This window comes from Pseudophryne corroboree, chromosome 3, assembly GCF_028390025.1.
Source record: "Pseudophryne corroboree isolate aPseCor3 chromosome 3, aPseCor3.hap2, whole genome shotgun sequence".
Classification (NCBI taxonomy): Eukaryota; Metazoa; Chordata; class Amphibia; order Anura; family Myobatrachidae; genus Pseudophryne; species Pseudophryne corroboree.
Window position 1 is genome coordinate 9,501,550 of NC_086446.1, and position 26,259 is coordinate 9,527,808.

The 26,259-nt window shown below is 50.9% G+C and overlaps 2 protein-coding genes across 2 annotated transcripts in view; one reads left to right on the forward strand and one right to left on the reverse strand.

The window, feature by feature from the left end:
* The window catches only part of LOC135056980 (piggyBac transposable element-derived protein 2-like), a 29,203-nt gene extending 24,971 nt beyond the window's left edge, over positions 1 to 4,232 (reverse strand). The window contains exons 1-3 of the mRNA XM_063962802.1: positions 4,223 to 4,232; positions 3,078 to 3,269; positions 1,775 to 1,853 (exon numbers count right to left, since the gene is read on the reverse strand). Of these exons, the coding sequence (XP_063818872.1) occupies positions 1,775 to 1,808 (34 nt within the window). The 5' untranslated portion in view covers positions 1,809 to 1,853; positions 3,078 to 3,269; positions 4,223 to 4,232. The remainder of the gene's footprint in view (positions 1 to 1,774; positions 1,854 to 3,077; positions 3,270 to 4,222) is intronic.
* Positions 4,233 to 4,652: 420 nt separating this feature from the next.
* The window catches only part of LOC135056940 (oocyte zinc finger protein XlCOF7.1-like), an 85,344-nt gene continuing 63,737 nt past the window's right edge, over positions 4,653 to 26,259 (forward strand). The window contains exons 1-5 of the mRNA XM_063962722.1: positions 4,653 to 4,864; positions 7,330 to 7,454; positions 22,156 to 22,234; positions 22,353 to 22,450; positions 22,611 to 22,815. Of these exons, the coding sequence (XP_063818792.1) occupies positions 4,825 to 4,864; positions 7,330 to 7,454; positions 22,156 to 22,234; positions 22,353 to 22,450; positions 22,611 to 22,815 (547 nt within the window). The 5' untranslated portion in view covers positions 4,653 to 4,824. The remainder of the gene's footprint in view (positions 4,865 to 7,329; positions 7,455 to 22,155; positions 22,235 to 22,352; positions 22,451 to 22,610; positions 22,816 to 26,259) is intronic.

Here is a 26,259-nt window from a genome sequence, read left to right on the forward strand (position 1 = left end):
TGCATCACCTGTCCACTGCCGAGTCCATAAGCCTCTCCTAGCAGAAATGGACAATGCACTTATTTTAGATGCCAGCCGGCAGATCTCCCTCTGTGCATCTCTCATATATAAGACTGAGTCTTTTATATGCTCTATGGTTAGCAGAATAGTGTCCCTGTCTAGGGTGTCAATATTTTCTGACAGGGAATCTGACCACGCAGCGGCAGCACTGCACATCCATGCTGACGCAATAGCTGGTCTAAGTATAATGCCTGAGTGTGTATATACAGACTTCAGGATCGCCTCCTGCTTCCTATCTGCAGGCTCCTTGAGGGCGGCCGTATCCGGAGACGGTAGTGCCACCTTTTTAGACAAACGTGTGAGCGCTTTATCCACCCTAGGAGGTGTTTCCCTACATGCCCTATCCTCTGGCGGGAAAGGGAACGCCATTAGTAACTTTTTAGAGATTACCAATCTTTTATCGGGGAAAGCCCACGCTTCTTCACACACTTCATTTAATTATTCCGAAGGGGGAAAAACTACGGGTAGCGCATTTGGCATGTCGTCAAATTTTTTGTGTAAGGAGTCGACACTTGCACGTAATTCCTTCCATAAGACCATCCACTCAGGTGTCTGCCCCGCAGGGGGTGACATCACTTCTATAGGCATCTGCTCCGCCTCCACATAATTTTCCTCATCAAACATGTCGACACAGCCGTACCGACACACCGCACACATACAGGGAATGCTCTAACAGAGGACAGGACCCCACAAAAGCCCTTTGGGGAGACAGAGTGAGAGTATGCCAGCACACACCAGAGCGCTATATAATGCAGGGACTAACTGAATTATGTCCCCTATAGCTGCTATTATATTTACTGCGCCTAAATTTAGTGCCCCCCCTCTCTTTTTTACCGTTTTCTGTAGTGCAGACTTCAGGGGAGAGCCAGGGAGCTTCCTTCCAGCGGAGCTGTGAGGGAGAAATGGCGCCAGTGTGCTGAGGGAGATAGCCCCGCCCCTTTTTTGCAGACTTTTCTCCCGCTTTTTAATGGATTCTGGCAGGGGTATTTATCACATATATAGCCTCTGGGGCTATATATTGTGATATATTTGCCAGCCAAGGTGTTTTTATTGCTGCTCAGGGCGCCCCCCCCCCCAGCGCCCTGCACCCTCAGTGACCAGAGTGTGAAGTGTGTGTGAGGAGCAATGGTGCACAGCTGCAGTGCTGTGCGCTACCTTGGTGAAGACTGATGTCTTCTGCTGCCGATTTTCCGGACCTCTTCTTGCTTCTGGCTCTGTAAGGGGGACGGCGGTGCGGCTCCGGGAACGAACACCAAGGCCAGTTCCATGCGGTCGATCCCTCTGGAGCTAATGGTGTCCAGTAGCCTAAGAAGCCCAAGCTAGCTGCAAGCAGGTAGGTTCGCTTCTTCTCCCCTTAGTCCCTCGTTGCAGTGAGCCTGTTGCCATCAGGTCTCACTGTAAAATAAAAAACCTAAAATATACTTTCTTTCTAGGAGCTCAGGAGAGCCCCTAGTGTGCATCCAGCTCGGCCGGGCACAAAAATCTAACTGAGGCTTGGAGGAGGGTCATAGTGGGAGGAGTCAGTGCACACCAGGTGACCTAAAGCTTTCTTTAGTTGTGCCCAGTCTCCTGCGGAGCCGCTATTCCCCATGGTCCTTTCGGAGTTGCCAGCATCCACTAGGACGTTAGAGAAATGTGATTATCAGATGATGTGTATATATAGGGGGCCCCATACCTGCTCTCCCCTGTACAATACATGACAGTCTCCTCTTACCCAGTGATGTGAGGGGCCGGTGATTCTCCATCATCACGTCCTTGTACAGACCCCTGTGTTCCTCTATATACTCCCCCTCCTGCATGGAGACATAGACAGTGACATCCTAACACCTTATAGGAACTTGACACACAAAATGATACAGTCATCACCCAGACACGTCCCCCTGGTGTTACTGTATAATGCCCCATTCCCAGCAGTGACCTCTCCAGTCATCACCCAGACACGTCCCCCGGTGTTACTGTATAATGTCCCATTCCCAGCAGTCACCTCTCCAGTCATCACCCAGACACGTCCCCCGGTGTTACTGTATAATGTCCCATTCCCAGCAGTCACCTCTCCAGTCATCACCCAGACACGTCCCCCGGTGTTACTGTATAATGCCCCATTCCCAGCAGTCACCTCTCCAGTCATCACCCAGACACATCCCCTGGTGTTACTGTATAAATGTCCCATTCCCAGCAGTCACCTCTCCAGTCATCACCCAGACACGTCCCCTGGTGTTACCGTATAATGCCCCATTCCCAGCAGTCACCTCTCCAGTCATCACCCAGACACATCCCCTGGTGTTACTGTATACTGCCCCATTCCCAGCAGTCACCTCTCCAGTCATCACCCAGACACGTCTCCTGGTGTTACTGTATAATGCCCCATTCCCAGCAATCACCTCTCCAGTCATCACCCAGAGACGTCCCCTGGTGTTACTGTATAATGTCCCATTCCCAGCAGTCACCTCTCCAGTCATCACCCAGAGACGTCCCCTGGTGTTACTGTATAATGTCCCATTCCCAGCAGTCACCTCTCCAGTCATCACCCAGACACATCCCCTGGTGTTACTGTATAATGCCCCATTCCCAGCAGTCACCTCTCCAGTCATCACCCAGACACGTCCCCTGGTATTACTGTATAATGCCCCATTCCCAGCAGTCACATCTCCAGTCATCACCCAGACACATCCCCCGGTGTTACTGTATAATGTCCCATTCCCAGCAGCCACCTCTCCAGTCATCACCCAGACACAACCCCTGGTGTTACTGTATAATGTCCCATTCCCAGCAGTCACCTCTCCAGTCATCACCCAGACACATCCCCTGGTGTTACTGTATAATGTCCCATTCCCAGCAGTCACCACCCAGACACATCCCCTGGTGTTACTGTATAATGCCCCATTCCCAGCAGTCACCACCCAGACACATCCCCTGGTGTTACTATATAATGTCCCATTCCCAGCAGCCACCTCTCCAGTCATCACCCAGACACATACCCTGGTGTTACTGTATAATGTCCCATTCCCAGCAGTCACCTCTCCAGTCAGCAGCTGAATGATCTTGTTGGTGAGTTCCAGGATCTTCTGGTCATTGTGTCTCTCATGTATCAGTGAGTGAGGTGGAGACACCGGGATGGGGCTTTGGGTCCTGCTCAGTCCTCCTGACACACAGGGACGGCTGCTGGGTGGCTCACACTCACCGGATGTCTTCTTCACTATTGTGTAATCCTGTGTATTGGGGGAGACATCAATAAAGGTAACCATATGTGACAACACTGTGTATAAAGCACGGAAAACACAAAAGCAAATGAGGGTTACATGGTGAGACAAATTCCGTAAGCAAAGTTTAGAATACAAATATTAAAAGGCCATCTTATGTTCGAGAATAGAGAGTAACCAATGTCTAATAGGCATACACATTACTGTGTAATCCTGTGTAATGGGGGGAGACATCAATAAAAAATTAAACCTCCTAATATTAAATGTTCGGTATTTTTTTTTTTACATAGACCACATGACAGATCCCATCTATTTAGGTGATAGTTGGGTCAGTCGTAGCCGGGGTCACAGGCGGCCAGGTAAGTAGGGTAGGTGGGGGTTGCGGCCTATTGAGAGGAAGGAATGAAACGTAAATGGAGACTGGCGCTCGGATTTAAAGATGGATGTGGCGCTGATGTTGAATGTTTTATCCGCCGCACATGTTCTGCATTGGCGGTCGCAGTGAGGAGTGATGCGCAAATGGACTGCCAGGGAGCATTTTTGGGAGGCTATGGGGTGGGGGGTGGCCACTCGAACGCAGGGTACGGGGGCTGTCCACCAATTGTGTGATGGGACGTAACTGCACTGATCTGGGGAATTCAAGTTCGAGGGAAGCTGAAGGATAAAAGGACAGAGCAGAGTCTGGGGGACGCGGGTGTTAGGGTATGCACGGAATGAGGGAAGGGGGTGGGGGGGGAGCGACTGCAGGCAGGCACATACCCCGATGTAGTTTTTGGAAATTTAGGAGACACAGGAGGTGGCCAGAGCCCCACACCCCAAGAGGCTGCTTCAGCACCCCTCACCTGGCTCCCTGCTATTACTGCACACCCCACCTGGCACAGGGAGCCCCCCCCTGCTGTACCCCCTCCCCTCACCTGGCACAGGAATATCCCCTCTGCTATTGCTGCACCTCCTCCCCTCACCTGGCACAGGGAGACCCCCCCGCTCTATTACTGTAACCCCTCCGCTCACCTGGCACAGGGAGACTTCCCCCCTGCTGATGATGATCACACCATGATACCAATGTCTGCAGACGGCACAGCAGCTCTCAGGAGCCTCATACCTCAGTGTAACTCCAAACATGGACCTCTGGGAACACTCACTTCCGGTCTTTGGCACGCACACGACCCGGAGAATCCATTAGGTACTCAAAGACCCGAAAGCGTCGTGGAACGCAGAACCCGGAAGTCAGGTGGAATTGAAGACTGGTGGAACTAACAGGCCGGAAGACATTTGGAACGCAAAACCCGGAAGTCGGGTGGAACGCACTACCGGAAGGAGGGGGGGGGTGTAAGGCTACCTGGGTGAGGAGAGCAGTGTGGCCGGCGGTGGGGTGAGTACACGGGTATATAATGAGGGAGTAGGCGATGCTCCAGCCTGAGCGGTGTAGTATCATCCTGTGGCACACATGCTATGATGCAGCAGGAAATGATAGGGTCAACATACCATCACACAGGGCCTGGGGCTGCTGACTGCAAGCCTGCATCTCCCCTGGTGTTACTCAGCCCTGGAACCTGTGTAATCCATGTGCGTTCTTGTGTGCAGGGACGGTATGGTTAGCCTAGGTAATAGAATTATTATATTACCATACCTCCCAACATGACCCTCTCCAGGAGGGACAGAATGCTCTGCTCCTGGACTTCCCTCTTAATGTATGATTTCCATCACCTGTGCTGAAACACCTTTCTTATCCATTAACCTGTCAACACAGTTGCTGCTAATCATAAAGTAAGAGAAAAGTCCAGAAGCAGAGCATTGTGTCCCTCCTGGAGAGGGTCATGTTGGGAGGTATGATATTACGGTGCCATTGCCTGACATGGATCACTTATATTTGCACCATAGTCCCCGCTGGCACACGTCTCCCTATATTGCACCAGGAGAGATGTACATTTTACCCCCCCTTAGCCGGAGTGGTGGGCCGTCATCATACCCTCTTTCAGTACCAGGTCTATTTACCTTAATTTCTCTCTGTTTGGGCTGAAATGGTGAGACAAGCCAAGGGTCAGGGGCACAGGCAGGCATCAGAACGTAGGGACAAGCCAAGGGTCAGGGGCACAGGCAGGCATCAGAACGTAGGGACAAGCCAAGGGTCAGGGGCACAGGCAGGAATAAGAACATAGGGATAAGCTGAGGGCCGGGGCACAGGCAGGCATCAGAACGTAGGGACAAGCCAAGGGTCAGGGGTACAGGCAAGCATCAGAAAGTAGGGACAAGCCAAGGGTCAGGGGCACAGACAGGCATCAGAACGTAGGGACAAGCCAAGGGTCAGGGGCACAGGCAGGCATCAGAATGTAGGGACAAGCAGAGGGTCGGGGGCGTAGGTAGGCATCAGAACGTAGGGACAAGCCAAGGGCACAGGCAGGCATCAGAACGTAGGGACAAACCGAGGGTTGGGGGCACAGGCAGGCATAAGAACGTGGGAACAAGCCAAGGGTCGGGGCACAGGCAGGCATACGAACGTAGGGACAAGCCGAGGGTCGGGGGCATAGGCAGGCATCAGAACGTAGGGACAAGCCGAGGGTCAGGGACACAGGCAGGTATCAAAACGTAGGGACAAGCCAAGGGTCAGGGGCACTGGCAGGCATCAGAACGTAGGGACAAGCCAAGGGTCAGGGGCACAGGCAGGCATCAGAATGTAGGGACAAGCAGAGGGTCGGGGGCGTAGGTAGGCATCAGAACGTAGGGACAAGCCAAGGGCACAGGCAGGCATCAGAACGTAGGGACAAACCGAGGGTTGGGGGCACAGGCAGGCATAAGAACGTGGGAACAAGCCATGGGTCGGGGCACAGGCAGGCATACGAACGTAGGGACAAGCCGAGGGTCGGGGGCATAGGCAGGCATCAGAACGTAGGGACAAGCCGAGGGTCAGGGACACAGGCAGGTATCAAAACGTAGGGACAAGCCAAGGGTCAGGGGCACTGGCAGGCATCAGAACGTAGGGACAAGCCAAGGGTCAGGGGCACAGGCAGGCATCAGAATGTAGGGACAAGCCATGGGTCAGGGGCACAGGTAGGTATCAGAACGTAGGGACAAGCCAAAGGCTGGGGCACAAGCAGGTATCAGAACGTAGGGACAAGCCAAGGGTCAGGGGCACAGGCAGGCATAAGAACGTACGGACAAGCTGAGGGTCGGGGGCACAGGCAGGCATCAGAACGTAGGGACAAGCCAAGGGTCGGGACACAGGCAGGTATTAGAGTGTAGAGACAAGCCAAGGGTCAGGGGCACAGGCAGGTATCCCAATGTAGGGACAAGCCGAGGGTCAGGGGCACCGGAAGGTAACAGAACATAGGGACAAGCCAAGGGTCTGGGTACAGGCAGGTATCGGAGTATAGAGACAAGTCGAGGCATGGGGCACAGGCAGGAATTTGCAGTCAGGAGAAGTAGGGTTCGGTACACAAGCAAGGATCACTCGCTGGAGCTGGGTAAGTGACCTAATACTCTGGCACTGAATAAGTATCAGAACCTTCCCTGTATAGGGTGGGAATTCAAATTTGGCCCTAGCAGTACGTCACATGTGCCTTAGTGCTGAGTAGGGGTGCCACGTACCTCCCTATGGGAAATGCCTGCTGGAACCAGCGAGCTGGAGGCCACCTGTACACCAGCTGGAAAGAGGTAGACGCCGGACAGCTTATGGAGCAGGAGAGCTGGTTGCATGGACACAGGAATGTCAGCACTAAGCGCCTGGTTCAGAGATGTACGCTATCCCAATTCTTATTCACTTGAGCAATTATCAGCCAAATGCACAGGTGCTTCCATGGCGCTTGCAGAGAAGATTTATTTGCAAAGTGATTGACGGTCAGGGGCCATTTGGGGCCAGTAACAGGGAGTGGTGGTGAGATTCAGTACACGGCTACAGTGGTTCGATGTCTTCCTGCGCCCAGGGCTACTCAGAAGTGGGCCCCTCATAACAAATCCAGGCGACTGCGGCATCTATATGTTTTGTGCAGTATCTGATTACACATCAGGCCTAACGTGTTGTTTCAGACAAGATCTATATCGCCCACTGTTGTTCTCTCCCATTCTGTACAAGATCCATCAGAGCAGGACCCGGAGCCCCTCACGGTGCCTCCACCTCACTCACTGATACATGAGAGGCACAATGACCAGAAGATCCTGGAACTCACCAACAAGATCATTCAGCTGCTGACTGGAGAGGTGACTGCTGGGAATGGGACATTATACAGTAACACCAGGAGATGTGTCTGGGTGATGACTGGAGAGGAGGCTGCTGGGAATGGGAGATTATACAGTAACACCAGGGGACGTGTCTGGGTGATGACTGGAGTGGTGACTGCTGGGAATGGGGCATTATACAGTAACACCAGGAGATGTGTCTGGGTGATGACTGGAGAGGTGACTGCTGGGAATGGGACATTATACAGTAACACCAGGGGACGTGTCTGGGTGATGACTGGAGAGGTGACTGCTGGGAATGGGGCATTATACAGTAACACCAGGAGATGTGTCTGGGTGATGACTGGAGAGGTGACTGCTGGGAATGGGGCATTATACAGTAACACCAGGGGACGTGTCTGGGTGATGACTGGAGAGGTGACTGCTGGGAATGGGACATTATACAGTAACACCAGGGGATGTGTCTGGGTGATGACTGGAGAGGTGACTGCTGGGAATGGGACATTATACAGTAACACCAGGGGATGTGTCTGGGTGATGACTGGAGAGGTGACTGCTGGGGATGGGACATTATACAGTAACACCAGGGGACGTGTCTGGGTGATGACTGGAGAGGTAACTGCTGGGAATGGGACATTATACAGTAACACCAGGGGACGTGTCTGGGTGATGACTGGAGAGGTGACTGCTGGGAATGGGACATTATACAGTAACACCAGGGGACGTGTCTGGGTAATGACTGGAGAGGTGACTGCTGGGAATGGGACATTATACAGTAACACCAGGGGATGTGTCTGGGTGATGACTGGAGAGGCGACTGCTGGGAATGGGGCATTATACAGTAACACTGGGGGACGTGTCTGGGTAATGACTGGAGAGGTGACTGCTGGGAATGGGGCATTATACAGTAACACAGGGGGGGACGTGTCTGGGTGATGACTGGAGAGGCGACTGCTGGGTCTGGGGCATTATACAGTAACACTGGGGGACGTGTCTGGGTGATGACTGGAGAGGTGATTGCCGGAATGGGACATTATACATTAATGCCGGTGGACGTGTCTGGGTGATGACTGGAGAGGTGACTGCTGGGATTGGGGCATTATACTGTAACTCCAGGGGACATGTCCGGGTGGTGACTGGAGAGGTGACTGCTGGGAATGGGGCATTATACAGTAACACCAGGGGACGTGTCCGGGTGATGACTGGAGAGGTGACTGCTGGGAATGGGGCATTATACAGTAACATCAGGGGACGTGTCCGGGTTTTGACTGGAGAGGTAACTGTTGGGAATGGGACATTATGCAGTAACACCAGGGGGTGTGTCTGGGTAATGACTGGAGAGGTGACTGCTGGGAATGGGACATTATACAGTAACACCAGGGGATGTGTCTGGGTGATGACTGGAGAGGTGACTGCTGGGAATGGGACATTATACAGTAACACCAGGGGATGTGTCTGGGTAATGACTGGAGAGGTGACTGCTGGGAATGGGGCATTATACAGTAACACCAGGGGACATGTCTGTGTGCTGATTGGAGAGGTGACCGCTGGGAATGGGACATTATACAGTAACGCCAGGGGATGTGGCTGGGTGCTGACTGGAGAGGTGACTGCTGGGAATGGGACATTATACAGTAACACCAGGGGATGTGTCTGGGTAATGACTGGAGAGGTGACTGCTGGGAATGGGGCATTATACAGTAACACCAGGGGACGTGTCTGTGTGCTGACTGGAGAGGTGACCGCTGGGAATGGGACATTATACAGTAACACCAGGGGATGTGGCTGGGTGCTGACTGGAGAGTTGACTGCTGGGAATGGGACATTATACAGTAACACCAGGGGATGTGTCTGGGTGATGACTGGAGAGGTGACTGCTGGGAATGGGACATTATACAGTAACACCAGGGGATGTGTCTGGGTGATGACAGGAGAGGTGACCACTGGGAATGGGACATTATACAGTAACACCAGGGGATGTGTCTGTGTGATGACTGGGAGAGGTGACCGCTGGGAATGGGACATTATGCAGTAACACCAGGGGATGTGTCTGGGTGATGACTGGAGAGGTGACTGCTGGGAATGGGACATTATGCAGTAACACCAGGGGATGTGTCTGGGTGGTGACTGGAGAGGTGACTGCTGGGAATGGGGCATTATACAGTAACACCAGGGGACGTGTCTGGGTGATGACTGGAGAGGTGACTGCTGGGAATGGGACATTATACAGTAACACCAGGGGATGTGTCTGGGTGATGACTGGAGAGGTGACTGCTAGGAATGGGACATTATACAGTAACACCAGGGGATGTGTCTGGGTGATGACTGGAGAGGTGACTGCTGGGAATGGGGCATTATACAGTAACACCAGGGGACGTGTTTGGGTGATGACTGGAGAGGTGACTGCTGGGAATGGGACATTATACAGTAACACCAGGGGATGTGTCTGGGTGATGACTGGAGAGGTGACTGCTGGGAATGGGACATTATACAGTAACACCAGGGGACGTGTCTGGGTAATGACTGGAGAGGTGACTGCTGGGAATGGGACATTATACAGTAACACCGGGGGATGTGTCTGGGTGATGACTGGAGAGGCGACTGCTGGGAATGGGGCATTATACAGTAACACTGGGGGACGTGTCTGGGTGATGACTGGAGAGGTGACTGCTGGGAATGGGGCATTATACAGTAACACAGGGGGGGACGTGTCTGGGTGATGACTGGAGAGGCGACTGCTGGGTCTGGGGCATTATACAGTAACACTGGGGGACGTGTCTGGGTGATGACTGGAGAGGTGATTGCCGGAATGGGACATTATACATTAATGCCGGTGGACGTGTCTGGGTGATGACTGGAGAGGTGACTGCTGGGATTGGGGCATTATACTGTAACTCCAGGGGACATGTCCGGGTGGTGACTGGAGAGGTGACTGCTGGGAATGGGGCATTATACAGTAACACCAGGGGACGTGTCTGGGTGATGACTGGAGAGGTGACTGCTGGGAATGGGGGGTGTGTCTGGGTAATGACTGGAGAGGTGACTGCTGGGAATGGGACATTATACAGTAACACCAGGGGATGTGTCTGGGTGATGACTGGAGAGGTGACTGCTGGGAATGGGACATTATACAGTAACACCAGGGGATGTGTCTGGGTAATGACTGGAGAGGTGACTGCTGGGAATGGGGCATTATACAGTAACACCAGGGGACATGTCTGTGTGCTGATTGGAGAGGTGACCGCTGGGAATGGGACATTATACAGTAACACCAGGGGATGTGGCTGGGTGCTGACTGGAGAGGTGACTGCTGGGAATGGGACATTATACAGTAACACCAGGGGATGTGTCTGGGTAATGACTGGAGAGGTGACTGCTGGGAATGGGGCATTATACAGTAACACCAGGGGACATGTCTGTGTGCTGACTGGAGAGGTGACCGCTGGGAATGGGACATTATACAGTAACACCAGGGGATGTGGCTGGGTGCTGACTGGAGAGTTGACTGCTGGGAATGGGACATTATACAGTAACACCAGGGGATGTGTCTGGGTGATGACAGGAGAGGTGACCACTGGGAATGGGACATTATACAGTAACACCAGGGGATGTGTCTGGGTGATGACAGGAGAGGTGACCGCTGGGAATGGGACATTATGCAGTAACACCAGGGGATGTGTCTGGGTGATGACTGGAGAGGTGACTGCTGGGAATGGGACATTATGCAGTAACACCAGGGGATGTGTCTGGGTGGTGACTGGAGAGGTGACTGCTGGGAATGGGGCATTATACAGTAACACCAGGGGACGTGTCTGGGTGATGACTGGAGAGGTGACTGCTGGGAATGGGACATTATACAGTAACACCAGGGGATGTGTCTGGGTGATGACTGGAGAGGTGACTGCTAGGAATGGGACATTATACAGTAACACCAGGGGATGTGTCTGGGTGATGACTGGAGAGGTGACTGCTGGGAATGGGGCATTATACAGTAACACCAGGGGACGTGTCTGGGTGATGACTGGAGAGGTGACTGCTGGGAATGGGACATTATACAGTAACACCAGGGGATGTGTCTGGGTGATGACTGGAGAGGTGACTGCTGGGAATGGGACATTATACAGTAACACCAGGGGACGTGTCTGGGTAATGACTGGAGAGGTGACTGCTGGGAATGGGACATTATACAGTAACACCAGGGGATGTGTCTGGGTGATGACTGGAGAGGCGACTGCTGGGAATGGGGCATTATTGTCACAACTGAGGGCCTGAGCTGACGGGAGGCAGCCTCAGTTGTAGGGGCTGAGATGTACCGGAACCTGGGAGGTTGTATCAGACCCCTGGACATGTAAGTAACATGAATAATAACTGCCCGAAGGCGTGACCACGACAACTTAGATAAAAGTCAATGATGTTTATTATGACAACTCCGCATCACAGCAGCAATAAAAGAAAACATAAAAGTCAGCAAAGAATAAATACAGTTCCTGAGTACTACAGCATGGCAGGAGCCACAGGGCACTGGTAGTGTGAGATAGTTCTTATGATCTTCTAGATGGAAAGTCCTTACCAGGCCCGGCTGTAGCAATGGAGATAACCCAGGATTGTACCAGCTGGTGTTCCAGGAAGAGCTGGATTGCTGAAGGTAAAACAGCTGCTGTGGATACTGGCTGGAACCAGACTGTTGTTAGCACGGAGTGGATACTGGCTGGAACCAGTTAAATAATAAATGAACTTTGGGAGCGATGAAATGTGAACTGAAATGTAGAATTTGAGAGCGGAGAAATAATAATTCCGGTGGAGAGTGGTAAAGTGTAGAAAGGACACCGGCCCTTTAAGGGAAGCTGTACTCTGCTGGAAGCTGAGGCTGGAAGCAGGTAGTGTTGTAGCTGGAAACAGATGAATCCACAATGGATTGGAGAGTCAGGCTACACCGCAGGTGGAATGCTGGTGCGGGTCTCTATGGTGGAAGTCTTGAGACAGGAGCTGGAACCTGGAAGACAATCATAGAAGAGAGACAAACAGGAACTAGGTTTGACAACCAAAGCACTGACGTCTTCCTTGCCCAGGTACAGCTTACTTATACCTGCAGCAAGGAAGGGGTTGGCTAGGCAATTATGCAAATCAACAACACAGACAGCAGATTGGTGGAAATGATCAGATGACAGAATCCAAGATGGCTGCGCCCATGCAGACACTTGGAGGGAAGTTTGGTTTGTAATCCATGTGGTCTGGGAAACAGTAATGGCGGCGCCGGCCACCGGAGACAGGAGACGCCAGGCTGATAGATGCACATTTAACCACGCGGGCACAGCGGAGGCCGCGGCTGATGAAAAGACCACTCTGCATGTGGAAACTCAGGAACAGCGGAATCCGGTCCTGGAACGCTGAGCCCGCCTTAGGAGGCATCTGAAGGGTAAGTAATGGCGTCCAGATACCCGGATCGTGACAGCACCCCCCCCTTTAGGAGTGGCCCCAGGACACTTCTTAGGCTTTAAAGGAAACTTTGCGTGGAAATTTCGGACCAAGGCAGGAGCATGGACGTCAGAGGCATTGGTCCAAGAGCGTTCTTCAGGACCATAGCCCTTCCAGTCAATGAGATACTGAAGTTGACCGTAACGGTGACGTGAGTCCAGGATCTTGGCCACTTCATACTCAACGCCTCGTTGAGTTTGGACTTTCGGAGTTGGTGGAAGTGAGGAATGAAACCGATTCAAGATTAGCGGTTTCAACAGGGAAACATGGAATGTCCTGGGTATTTTTAAGAAGGGAGGTAACTGGAGTCTGTAAGCAACAGGATTGATGACTTGATCAATTTTAAAAGGACCGATGTAGCGAGGTGCAAACTTCATACTGGGAACTCTTAACCTCAAATTCTTCGTGGATAACCATACCCGATCACCCACCTTGAGAGCAGGAACTGCTCGACGCTTCTTATCCGCAAACTTCTTGTACCTGAACGATGCCTTGAGCAGAGCTGATCGTACGCTCTTCCAGATATTGGCAAACTGATGCAAGGTGATATCCACTGCGGGAACAGAAGTTGCTGGAAGCGGTTGGAACTCAGGGACTTTAGGGTGGAATCCAAAGTTGGTGAAGAATGGTGTTGAGGAAGATGAAGAATGATACTGGTTGTTATGACAGAACTCGGCCCAGGGAAGTAATTGAACCCAGTCATCTTGAGAGGAGGACACATAGATGCGGAGGAAGGCCTCCAAGTCCTGATTCACCCTCTCAGTTTGACCATTGGTCTGAGGATGGTAAGCCGTGGAAAACTTTAACTTGACTTGGAGGACTTGACATAAACTTCGCCAGAATTTGGCTGTGAATTGAACTCCTCGATCTGAGATAATTTCTTCTGGAAGACCGTGGAGTCGGAAGATCTCTTGTATGAATACTTGAGCCAACTTGGAAGCTGACGGAAGACCGGTGAGAGGAATGAAGTGTGCCATCTTGGTGAACCGGTCAACTACCACCCAGATGGTATTGAACTTGTTGCACATGGGCAAATCTGTAATAAAATCCATCGACAAATGGGTCCATGGTCGACGGGGAACAGATAGTGGAACCAGTTGCCCCGCAGGCGACTGGCGGGATACTTTATGTTGAGCACACTTTGGGCAAGATGCAATAAACTCCAAAACGTCCTTTTTCAGAGTTGGCCACCAATAGGACCTAGAGATAAACTCCAGGGTTTTTTGGATACCTGTATGTCCGGCAAAACGGGAAGCATGGGCCCAATGCATGAGCTTCTTCCTTAGTGTCGGCTTCACAAAACTTTTCCCTGATGGGGGCGTAGAGTCCATCCCTACCGTGGAGAATGCCAACGGATTTATAATAGGATGCTTGTCTGAAGACTCTGACTCATTTTCTTGCTCCCATGAGCGGGAAAGGGCATCGGCCTTGCGATTCTGAGAGCCCGGACAGAACTGGAGTTTAAAGTCGAACCTGGAAAAGAAAAGTGCCCATCTGGCCTGACGAGGGTTGAGACATTGTGCGCCTTTTAGATATAGAAGGTTCTTGTGGTCTGTAAGGATGGTGATTGAATGAGAAGCTCCCTCCAACAGATATCTCCACTCCTCTAGAGCGAGCTTGATGGCTAGCAACTCCTGGTCGCCAATGGCATAGTTGCGCTCCGCTGGGGAGAACTTCCGTGAGAAGAAACTGCAAGGATGTAAATGACCATCTTTAGCCCTCTGAGATAACACCGCTCCTACTCCAACGGAGGAGGCAGCCACCTCTAAGATGAAAGGAGAGTCGATGTCAGGCTGTTTCAGGACAGGTGCAGAGATGAACCTCTGTTTTAAAAGATGAAAAGCTTGCATGGCTTCTTCAGACCACTTGGACGGGTTAGCACCCTTCTTGGTGAAAGCAGTAATAGGCGCCACAATGGTGGAAAAGTCTCGTATAAACTTTCGGTAATAATTGGCGAACCCTAAGAACCTCTGGACCCCTTTGAGGGTTAAGGGTACCGGCCAATTCTGGATTGCTTGTAGTTTCTCAGGATCCATCTCTAGTCCGGAACCGGACACAATGTACCCTAGAAACGGAATGGACTTGACTTCAAAGACGCATTTCTCTAATTTGCAGTAGAGATGATTGACACGGAGACGGGACAGAACCTCCTTTACCCAGAAACGATGTTCCTCTAAATCGTTGGCAAAAATGAGGATATCATCTAGATAGACCACGACATGACGGTATAGAATGTCTCTGAAGATCTCATTGACGAAATGCTGGAAGACAGCTGGAGCATTGCTCAATCCGAAGGGCATGACGAGGTACTCATAATGTCCGTCACGGGTGTTAAATGCGGTCTTCCACTCGTCACCCTCACGGATCCGGATGAGATTGTATGCACCTCTCAGGTCCAGCTTTGTAAAGATGGTTGCTCCGCTAACTCTGTCAAAGAGCTCAGTAATCAGGGGTAAAGGATAGCGGTTCTTGATGGTAATGTCGTTCAAACCTCTGTAGTCGATGCACGGCCGCAGACCACCATCTTTCTTCTTTACAAAAAAGAAGCCTGCGCCGGCTGGAGAAGAAGAAGGTCGAATGAACCCCTTTGCTAGGTTCTCTTTAATGTATTCCTCCATAGAATGTGTCTCGGGGAGAGACAACGGATAAGTTCGGCCTCGAGGTGGAACCTTCCCTGGAACGAGATCAATCGGGCAGTCCCATTCTCTATGAGGAGGAAGGATATCAGCAGAAGCTTTACTGAACACATCCGTGAAATCTTGATATGGAGGAGGTGGAACATCAGACGACCTGGGGGAGGAAGAACAGACAGGCAACACTTTAAACAAACATGTCTTAGTACAGGAGGAACCCCATGCCAGGATTTGCGTAGTCGTCCAATCAATTGTAGGATTGTGAAGATGGAGCCATGGAAGGCCCAGGACCACAGGATGTGTGGCTCTTGGAATCACTAAAAATGAAATAAGTTCGGAATGAAGAACTCCCACTTTCAGACGAACTGGTAGAGTCCTTAGAGAAATAACTGTATCAAAAATTTTACTGCCATCCACAGCAGTTAAGGAAAAGGACGAAGGAAGTCTCTCGGTGGGTAGGGACCACCGTTTAACATAGGCTTCAGTAATAAAGTTCCCAGCTGCTCCGGAATCCAGGAGGGCAATGACGTTCTGATAACGTTGAGCAACTTGAAGCGAGACTGGGAGGTTACAATCTTGAGGAGATGGAGAGGAGATCATTACTCCTAGCCGGCCCTCTCCTTGGCGAGCTAGGATTTGGAGTTTCCCGGACGTTTGGGACAGGCATTAATGGTGTGAGACGGAGCTGCACAATACAGACAGAGAAACTCGGAGAGACGTCTTCGGCGCTCAGCAGGAGTTAAACGGGAACGGCCAATTTGCATGGGTTCATCTGTAGTTGGTGACAGTTGGCGAGGAGGAGGAGTAGAAGATTTTGGAGCAGATGATCTTCCACGCTCAGTTGCTCTCTCTCTGAAACGTAAGTCAACTTTCGTACAAAGTGAGATTAGCTCATCTAACTTGGAGGGTAAGTCTCTGGTAGCTAACTCATCTTTAATACGCTCGGATAAACCATGCCAGAATGCAGCATACAGGGCCTCGTCGTTCCATGCCAGTTCGGATGCCAGGATCTGGAACTGTATAAGATATTGTCCTACAGTACGTGATTCCTGGCGTAAACGGAGAATCTCAGACGAAGCTGAAGTTACCCGGCCTGGCTCGTCGAAGATGCGCCTGAATGTTGACACAAATGCAGTGTAAGAAGATAGCAGGGTGTCGGACCTCTCCCATAACGGTGATGCCCAATCAAGGGCTGAGCCACTGAGAAGAGAAATAATGTAGGCAATTTTTGTACGGTCACTGGGAAAATTGCCAGGTTGTAGCTCAAACTGAATCTCACACTGGTTGAGAAATCCCCTGCAGAATCTTGGAGATCCGTCAAATTTTGCTGGCGTTGGAAGATGAAGACGTGGAGCAGAAATGGGTAAGGTGGGTGGGGTTATAGCTGGAGTCACTGTGGTTGACGCACCAGACGCGCCTGATCCACGGAGAGTTGTCTGAATCCCATCCAGCCGAGTAGAGAGATCCTGGAGACAGCGGATGATGTGGCCCTGTGCAGCCTCCTGATGTTCTAGTCGGGCTGCCAGTTCTTGCATCGGCCTGGCCGCTTGATCCTGGTCTCCGGCTGGATTCATTAGGTCAGTGCTTACTGTCACAACTGAGGGCCTGAGCTGACGGGAGGCAGCCTCAGTTGTAGGGGCTGAGATGTACCGGAACCTGGGAGGTTGTATCAGACCCCTGGACATGTAAGTAACATGAATAATAACTGCCCGAAGGCGTGACCACGACAACTTAGATAAAAGTCAATGATGTTTATTATGACAACTCCGCATCACAGCAGCAATAAAAGAAAACATAAAAGTCAGCAAAGAATAAATACAGTTCCTGAGTACTACAGCATGGCAGGAGCCACAGGGCACTGGTAGTGTGAGATAGTTCTTATGATCTTCTAGATGGAAAGTCCTTACCAGGCCCGGCTGTAGCAATGGAGATAACCCAGGATTGTACCAGCTGGTGTTCCAGGAAGAGCTGGATTGCTGAAGGTAAAACAGCTGCTGTGGATACTGGCTGGAACCAGACTGTTGTTAGCACGGAGTGGATACTGGCTGGAACCAGTTAAATAATAAATGAACTTTGGGAGCGATGAAATGTGAACTGAAATGTAGAATTTGAGAGCGGAGAAATAATAATTCCGGTGGAGAGTGGTAAAGTGTAGAAAGGACACCGGCCCTTTAAGGGAAGCTGTACTCTGCTGGAAGCTGAGGCTGGAAGCAGGTAGTGTTGTAGCTGGAAACAGATGAATCCACAATGGATTGGAGAGTCAGGCTACACCGCAGGTGGAATGCTGGTGCGGGTCTCTATGGTGGAAGTCTTGAGACAGGAGCTGGAACCTGGAAGACAATCATAGAAGAGAGACAAACAGGAACTAGGTTTGACAACCAAAGCACTGACGTCTTCCTTGCCCAGGTACAGCTTACTTATACCTGCAGCAAGGAAGGGGTTGGCTAGGCAATTATGCAAATCAACAACACAGACAGCAGATTGGTGGAAATGATCAGATGACAGAATCCAAGATGGCTGCGCCCATGCAGACACTTGGAGGGAAGTTTGGTTTGTAATCCATGTGGTCTGGGAAACAGTAATGGCGGCGCCGGCCACCGGAGACAGGAGACGCCAGGCTGATAGATGCACATTTAACCACGCGGGCACAGCGGAGGCCGCGGCTGATGAAAAGACCACTCTGCATGTGGAAACTCAGGAACAGCGGAATCCGGTCCTGGAACGCTGAGCCCGCCTTAGGAGGCATCTGAAGGGTAAGTAATGGCGTCCAGATACCCGGATCGTGACAATTATACAGTAACACTGGGGGACGTGTCTGGGTGATGACTGGAGAGGTGACTGCTGGGAATGGGGCATTATACAGTAACACAGGGGGGGACGTGTCTGGGTGATGACTGGAGAGGCGACTGCTGGGTCTGGGGCATTATACAGTAACACTGGGGGACGTGTCTGGGTGATGACTGGAGAGGTGATTGCCGGAATGGGACATTATACATTAATGCCGGTGGACGTGTCTGGGTGATGACTGGAGAGGTGACTGCTGGGATTGGGGCATTATACTGTAACTCCAGGGGACATGTCCGGGTGGTGACTGGAGAGGTGACTGCTGGGAATGGGGCATTATACAGTAACACCAGGGGACGTGTCCGGGTGGTGACTGGAGAGGTGACTGCTGGGAATGGGGCATTATACAGTAACATCAGGGGACGTGTCCGGGTTTTGACTGGAGAGGTAACTGTTGGGAATGGGACATTATGCAGTAACACCAGGGGGTGTGTCTGGGTAATGACTGGAGAGGTGACTGCTGGGAATGGGACATTATACAGTAACACCAGGGGACATGTCTGTGTGATGACTGGAGAGGTGACCGCTGGGAATGGGACATTATACAGTAACACCAGGGGATGTGGCTGGGTGCTGACTGGAGAGTTGACTGCTGGGAATGGGACATTATACAGTAACACCAGGGGATGTGTCTGGGTGATGACTGGAGAGGTGACTGCTGGGAATGGGACATTATACAGTAACACCAGGGGATGTGTCTGGGTGATGACAGGAGAGGTGACCGCTGGGAATGGGACATTATACAGTAACACCAGGGGATGTGTCTGTGTGATGACTGGAGAGGTGACTGCTGGGAATGGGACATTATACAGTAACACCAGGGGATGTGTCTGGGTGATGACTGGAGAGGTGACTGCTAGGAATGGGACATTATACAGTAACACCAGGGGATGTGTCTGGGTGATGACTGGAGAGGTGACTGCTGGGAATGGGACATTATACAGTAACACCAGGGGATGTGTCTGGGTGATGACTGGAGAGGTGACTGCTGGGAATGGGGCATTATACAGTAACACCAGGGGACGTGTCTGGGTGATGACTGGAGAGGTGACTGCTGGGAATGGGACATTATACAGTAACACCAGGGGATGTGTCTGGGTGATGACTGGAGAGGTGACTGCTGGGAATGGGACATTATACAGTAACACCAGGGGACGTGTCTGGGTAATGACTGGAGAGGTGACTGCTGGGAATGGGACATTATACAGTAACACCAGGGGATGTGTCTGGGTGATGACTGGAGAGGCGACTGCTGGGAATGGGGCATTATACAGTAACACTGGGGGACGTGTCTGGGTGATGACTGGAGAGGTGACTGCTGGGAATGGGGCATTATACAGTAACACAGTGGGGGACGTGTCTGGGTGATGACTGGAGAGGCGACTGCTGGGTCTGGGGCATTATACAGTAACACTGGGGGACATGTCTGGGTGATGACTGGAGAGGTGATTGCCGGAATGGGACATTATACATTAATGCCGGTGGACGTGTCTGGGTGATGACTGGAGAGGTGACTGCTGGGATTGGGGCATTATACTGTAACTCCAGGGGACATGTCCGGGTGGTGACTGGAGAGGTGACTGCTGGGAATGGGGCATTATACAGTAACACCAGGGGACGTGTCCGGGTGGTGACTGGAGAGGTGACTGCTGGGAATGGGGCATTATACAGTAACATCAGGGGACGTGTCCGGGTTTTGACTGGAGAGGTAACTGTTGGGAATGGGACATTATGCAGTAACACCAGGGGATGTGTCTGGGTAATGACTGGAGAGGTGACTGCTGGGAATGGGACATTATACAGTAACACCAGGGGATGTGTCTGGGTGATGACTGGAGAGGTGACTGCTGGGAATGGGACATTATACAGTAACACCAGGGAATGTGTCTGGGTAATGACTGGAGAGGTGACTGCTGGGAATGGGGCATTATACAGTAACACCAGGGGACATGTCTGTGTGATGACTGGAGAGGTGACCGCTGGGAATGGGACATTATACAGTAACACCAGGGGATGTGGCTGGGTGCTGACTGGAGAGTTGACTGCTGGGAATGGGACATTATACAGTAACACCAGGGGATGTGTCTGGGTGATGACTGGAGAGGTGACTGCTGGGAATGGGACATTATACAGTAACACCAGGGGATGTGTCTGTGTGATGACTGGAGAGGTGACTGCGTGATGACTGGAGAGGTGACTGCTGGGAATGGGACATTATACAGTAACACCAGGGGATGTGTCTGGGTGATGACTGGAGAGGTTACTGCTAGGAATGGGACATTATACAGTAACACCAGGGGATGTGTCTGGGTGATGACTGGAGAGGTGACTGCTGGGAATGGGACATTATACAGTAACACCAGGGGATGTGTCTGGGTGATGACTGGAGAGGTGACTGCTGGGAATGGGGCATTATACAGTAACACCAGGGGACGTGTCTGGGTGATGACTGGAGAGGTGACTGCTGGGAATGGGACATTATACAGTAACACCAGGGGATGTGTCTGGGTGATGACTGGAGAGGTGACTGCTGGGAATGGGACATTATACAGTAACACCAGGGGACGTGTCTGGGTAATGACTGGAGAGGTGACTGCTGGGAATGGGACATTATACAGTAACACCAGGGGATGTGTCTGGGTGATGACTGGAGAGGCGACTGCTGGGAATGGGGCATTATACAGTGACACTGGGGGACGTGTCTGGGTGATGACTGGAGAGGTGACTGCTGGGAATGGGGCATTATACAGTAACACAGGGGGGGGCGTGTCTGGGTGATGACTGGAGAGGCGTCTGCTGGGTCTGGGGCATTATACAGTAACACTGGGGGACGTGTCTGGGTGATGACTGGAGAGGTGATTGCCGGAATGGGACATTATACATTAATGCCGGTGGACGTGTCTGGGTGATGACTGGAGAGGTGACTGCTGGGATTGGGGCATTATACTGTAACTCGAGGGGACATGTCCGGGTGGTGACTGGAGAGGTGACTGCTGGGAATGGGGCATTATACAGTAACACCAGGGGACGTGTCCGGGTGGTGACTGGAGAGGTGACTGCTGGGAATGGGGCATTATACAGTAACATCAGGGGACGTGTCCGGGTTTTGACTGGAGAGGTAACTGTTGGGAATGGGACATTATGCAGTAACACCAGGGGATGTGTCTGGGTAATGACTGGAGAGGTGACTGCTGGGAATGGGACATTATACAGTAACACCAGGGGATGTGTCTGGGTGATGACTGGAGAGGTGACTGCTGGGAATGGGACATTATACAGTAACACCAGGGGATGTGTCTGGGTAATGACTGGAGAGGTGATTGCCGGGAATGGGACATTATACAGTAACACCAGGGGATGTGTCTGGGTAATGACTGGAGAGGTGATTGCCGGGAATGGGGCATTATACAGTAACACCAGGGGATATGTCTCGGTGATGACTGGAGAGGTGACTGCTGGAAATGGGGCATTATACAGTAACACCAGGGGACGTGTCTGGGTGATGACTGGAGAGGTGACTGCTGGGAATGGGGCATTATACAGTAACACCAGGGGATATGTCTGGGAGATGACTGGAGAGGTGACTGCTGGGAATGGGGCATTATACAGTAACACCAGGGGATGTGTCTGGGTGATGACTGGAGAGGTGACTGCTGGGAATGGGACATTATACAGCAACACCAGGGGATGTGTCTGGGTGATGACTGTATCACTGTGTGTGTAAGATTCCTACAAGACGTCAGGATGTCACTGTCTATGTCTCCATGCAGGAGCGGGAGTGTATAGAGGAACACTGGAGTCTGTACAAGGACGTGATGATGGAGAATCACCGGCCCCTCACATCACTGGGTAAGAGGAGACTGTCATGTATTGTACAGGGGAGAGCAGGTATGGGGGCCCCTATATACACACATCATCTGATAATCACATATATACACTGTACACAGTCACTGTGTGTCTCCTACAGATGGGCCCAGTAACAGAGATACCCCAGAGAGATGTCCCCGTCCTCTGTATTCCCAGGATTGTACAGAGGAGAATCACAGGTACCCACAGGAGGATCAGGTAGATAGGATTTAGGGTCTCCCCAATATACCAAAGTGACTGACGCTATGTGATCTGTAGAGAAGCTGTGTGTCTTATACACTGATATTATACTGTTTACTCTCAATAAAGATATGAGACATTATTACTGTATTATTTTATTGATTTGTGGATAATTTAGGGTGATGATCTGACTGATATGAAGATTCAAGATATAAAGGGAGAAGAAGAGACGTATGTGACTGAAATTAAGGTGGAAGATATAGAAGAAGAAGAGGCGTATGTGACTGATATGAAGGCAGAAGATATAGAGGGAGAAGAAGAGATCTATTTGAGGAATGATCAGCAGTGTAAGGAGGAGGAAATCCCCACAGATATCAGCATACGTGAGTACTATATATCTATTACAGAATAGATCCTCTATCATACTCCTGCTCCCCCCCCTCACATCATGTCACTGTGTGTTACCAGCCCAGATATTTGACCAGTCTCCTCCCTACACTCTCTGGTGTATCTCACACATCAAGAACCATCAGCCCTTATTATACTCCTGCTCTCCCCCTCACATCATGTCACTGTGTATTACCAGCCCAGAGATCTGACCAGTCTCCTCCCCACACTCTCTGGTGTATCTCATACATCAGCCCCTATTATACTCCTGCTCTCCCCCCCCCCACCCCCCCCCCCCCTCACATCATATCACTGTGTGTTACCAGCCCAGAGGTCAGACCAGTCTCCTCCCCGCACTCTCTGGTGTATCTCATACATCAGGAACCATCAGCCCTTATTATACTCCTGCTCTCCCCCTCACATCATGTCACTGTGTATTACCAGACCAAAGATATGACCAGTCTCCTCTCCATACTCTCTGGTGTATCTCATACATCAGGAGCCTTCAGCCCCTATTATACTCCTGCTCTTCCCCTCACATCATGTCACTGTGTATTACCAGCCCAAAGATCTGACCAGTCTCCTCCCCACACTCTCTGGTGTGTCTCATACAACAGGAGCCATCAGCCCTTATTATACTCCTTTTCTCCCCTCACATCATGTCACTGTGAGTTACCAGCCCAGAGATCTGACCAGTCTCCTCCCCACACATCAGTGTCCATCGTATACATCAGGAACCATCAGCCTGTAAGCTCATTAGAATTAGTTATGATCGAGTTCAGGACCCGTTGGGTTGGATTCAGTGTGAGAGGAGAGTAGGAAGCTAGGAGGCTTAATGAAGTTCCTCCTCATGAGCTTAGATGAATGATGGAATCCACTGAAAGTAGCACTTGATCTCAGTGAGGGTGTCACAACTGAGGGCCTGAGCTGACGGGAGACAGCCTCAGTTGTAGGGGCTGAGATGTAACGGAACCTGGGAGGTTGTATCAGACCCCTAGACATGTAAGTAACATGTAGAAGACCTGCCCGAAGGCGTGACCACGACAACCAGGGTAAAAGTCAATGATGTTTATTTATGACAAACTCCGTAACACAGCAGCAGTAAAAGAAAACATAAAAATCAGCAGAGGATAAATACAGTTCCTGGGTACTACAGGGTGGCAAGGGCAACAGGGCTCTGGTAGTATGAGATAGTTCTTATAATCTTCTAGTTGGAAAGTCCTTACCAGGCCCGACTGTAGCAATGGAGATAGCCCAGGATCGTACCAGCTGGTGTTCCAGGAAAAGCTGGGCTGCTGTGGATAAAACGGCTGCTGTGGGTACTGGCTGGAACCAGACTGATGTTGGCACGGAGTGGATACTGGCTGGAACCAGTTAAATAATAAATGTAGCTTGAGAGCGATGAAATATGAAGTGATGTTTGGAGCTTGAGAGCGGTGAAATAATAATGCCGGTGATAAATGATAATCTGCAGAAAAGGGTACCTGCACTTTAAGAAGAGCTGACCTCTGCTGGAAGCTGGATGCTGAAAGCAAGTGGATCTGTAGATGGAAGCAGATGAATCCAAATGGATAGGAGAGTCAGGCTACACCGCAGGTGGAATGCTGGTGCGGTTCTCTTTAGTGGAAGTGTGGAGATAGGAGCTGGAACCTGGAAAACAACCACAGGAGAGAGACAAACTGGAACTAGGTTTGACAACCAAAGCACTGACGCCTTCCTTGCTCAGGCACAGATTACTTATACCTGCAGCAAGGAAGGGATTGGCTAGGCAATTATGTAGATTAACAATGCAGACAGCAGATTGGTGGAAATGAACAGATGACAGAATCCAAGATGGCTGCGCCCATGCAGACACTTGGAGGGAAGTTTGGTTTGTAATCCATGTGAGAATCAAAACAGTAATGGCGGCGCTGGCCACAGGAGACAGGAGACGCCAGACTGGCAAGTGCACATTTAACCACGCGGGCACAGCGAAGGCCGCGGCTGATGTAATCACCACTCTGACATTCTGCATGTAGAAACTCAGGAACAGCGGCGGAGGCCGCGGGAGACGCCATTCCGGATGTAACAGGCGTTGCGGTGACCGCGTCTCAGAGTGACAGGAGAGGAGGCAGGAATGTGGACATCAGTATAACAGATGGGATCCGGTCCTGGAACGCTGAGCCAGCCTTAGGAGGCATCTGAAGGGTAAGTAATGGCGTCCAGATACCCGGATCGTGACAGCGGGATAGCACACACAGGATCTGCTGGAACTTGTAAGGTGGTGCAGATGACATCGGTGACTGCGGAGAGTAACCAGTACAAGGGGTACTCGAGCTTGTTGGAATAGTGTATGCAGATCTGGTTCCTGGAAGCAGAACTGCATACTGGAGACAGGGCTGAATGTTGAAGACTGAGCTGAATACTAGTGATAGCACTGGAGACAGAGTCATTGCAGCAGAAATGGTCCAGAGCCAGGAAATAGACACAGAAGTGAAGTGGATCTGGCAAGAATCTGAACACCAGAACCAGTTTAAATAGGGTGCGCTTATAGCCCATACGCTGCGCTGGTCAGCTGGTCGGAACTGTGGCCCTGGTTGGAAGTTTGGCAGTCAGGTGGCAGCGTCCAAGATGGCAGTGCCCATACTACACCGATGCATAAGATCATGCTGCAGAGACGCCAACCACACGGCTGGCTGGCGTACTTAGCAGTGAGAGGAGTCCACAGAAACCCAAGTTTCCAAAGCCAAGGAGAAGCACCATTGAGTCGGGTAATGTGTAACCTGAGATTTTAGAATAAATGTTTTATGGAATTTTTGCACCAGCTTAGGGGCATGCACATCAGTGAACTTGATCCATTCACATTCTTCCAGGCCATAGCCCTTCCAGTAGACTAATTGCTGTAGGAGCCCTTGGCAGAAATGAGAATCCAAGATTAATGTGTCCTCATATTCAATACCTTGTTGAGTTTTGATCTTGTTAGACTTTGGAGTGACAGAATGGAACCATTTGATTATCAAAAGCTTTAGTAAGAAACATAAAATAATTGGGTACCGAAGTCATGGAGTTATTTGCAATTTATATGTGATTTGAGAAATTTGAAATGGACAAATGAATAGTGGCGCAAACTTCACAGTATGGACTTTAAGCCTCAGGTTTTGTGTAGAAAGGAAGACACGGTCTCCTGGCTTTAAACCAGCAATGGTTCAACTTCTCCTGTCTGCCTAAATCTTATAACGAGTGGAAGATCATAACAGGATGGAGCCTACCTTTCTTCGAGTTTTGGCCAAATCTCTTAGGGAAACATCAGAAGCAGGTGCAGGACCAGATGGTAACAGAGTTAATTTTGGCACATGCAGGTGCAAACCATAGACGTTATGGAATGCAGTAGAGGAAGAGGAGACATGATAGTGATTGGTATGTGCAAACGTCACCCATGGTAGTAAATCTAACCAATTGTC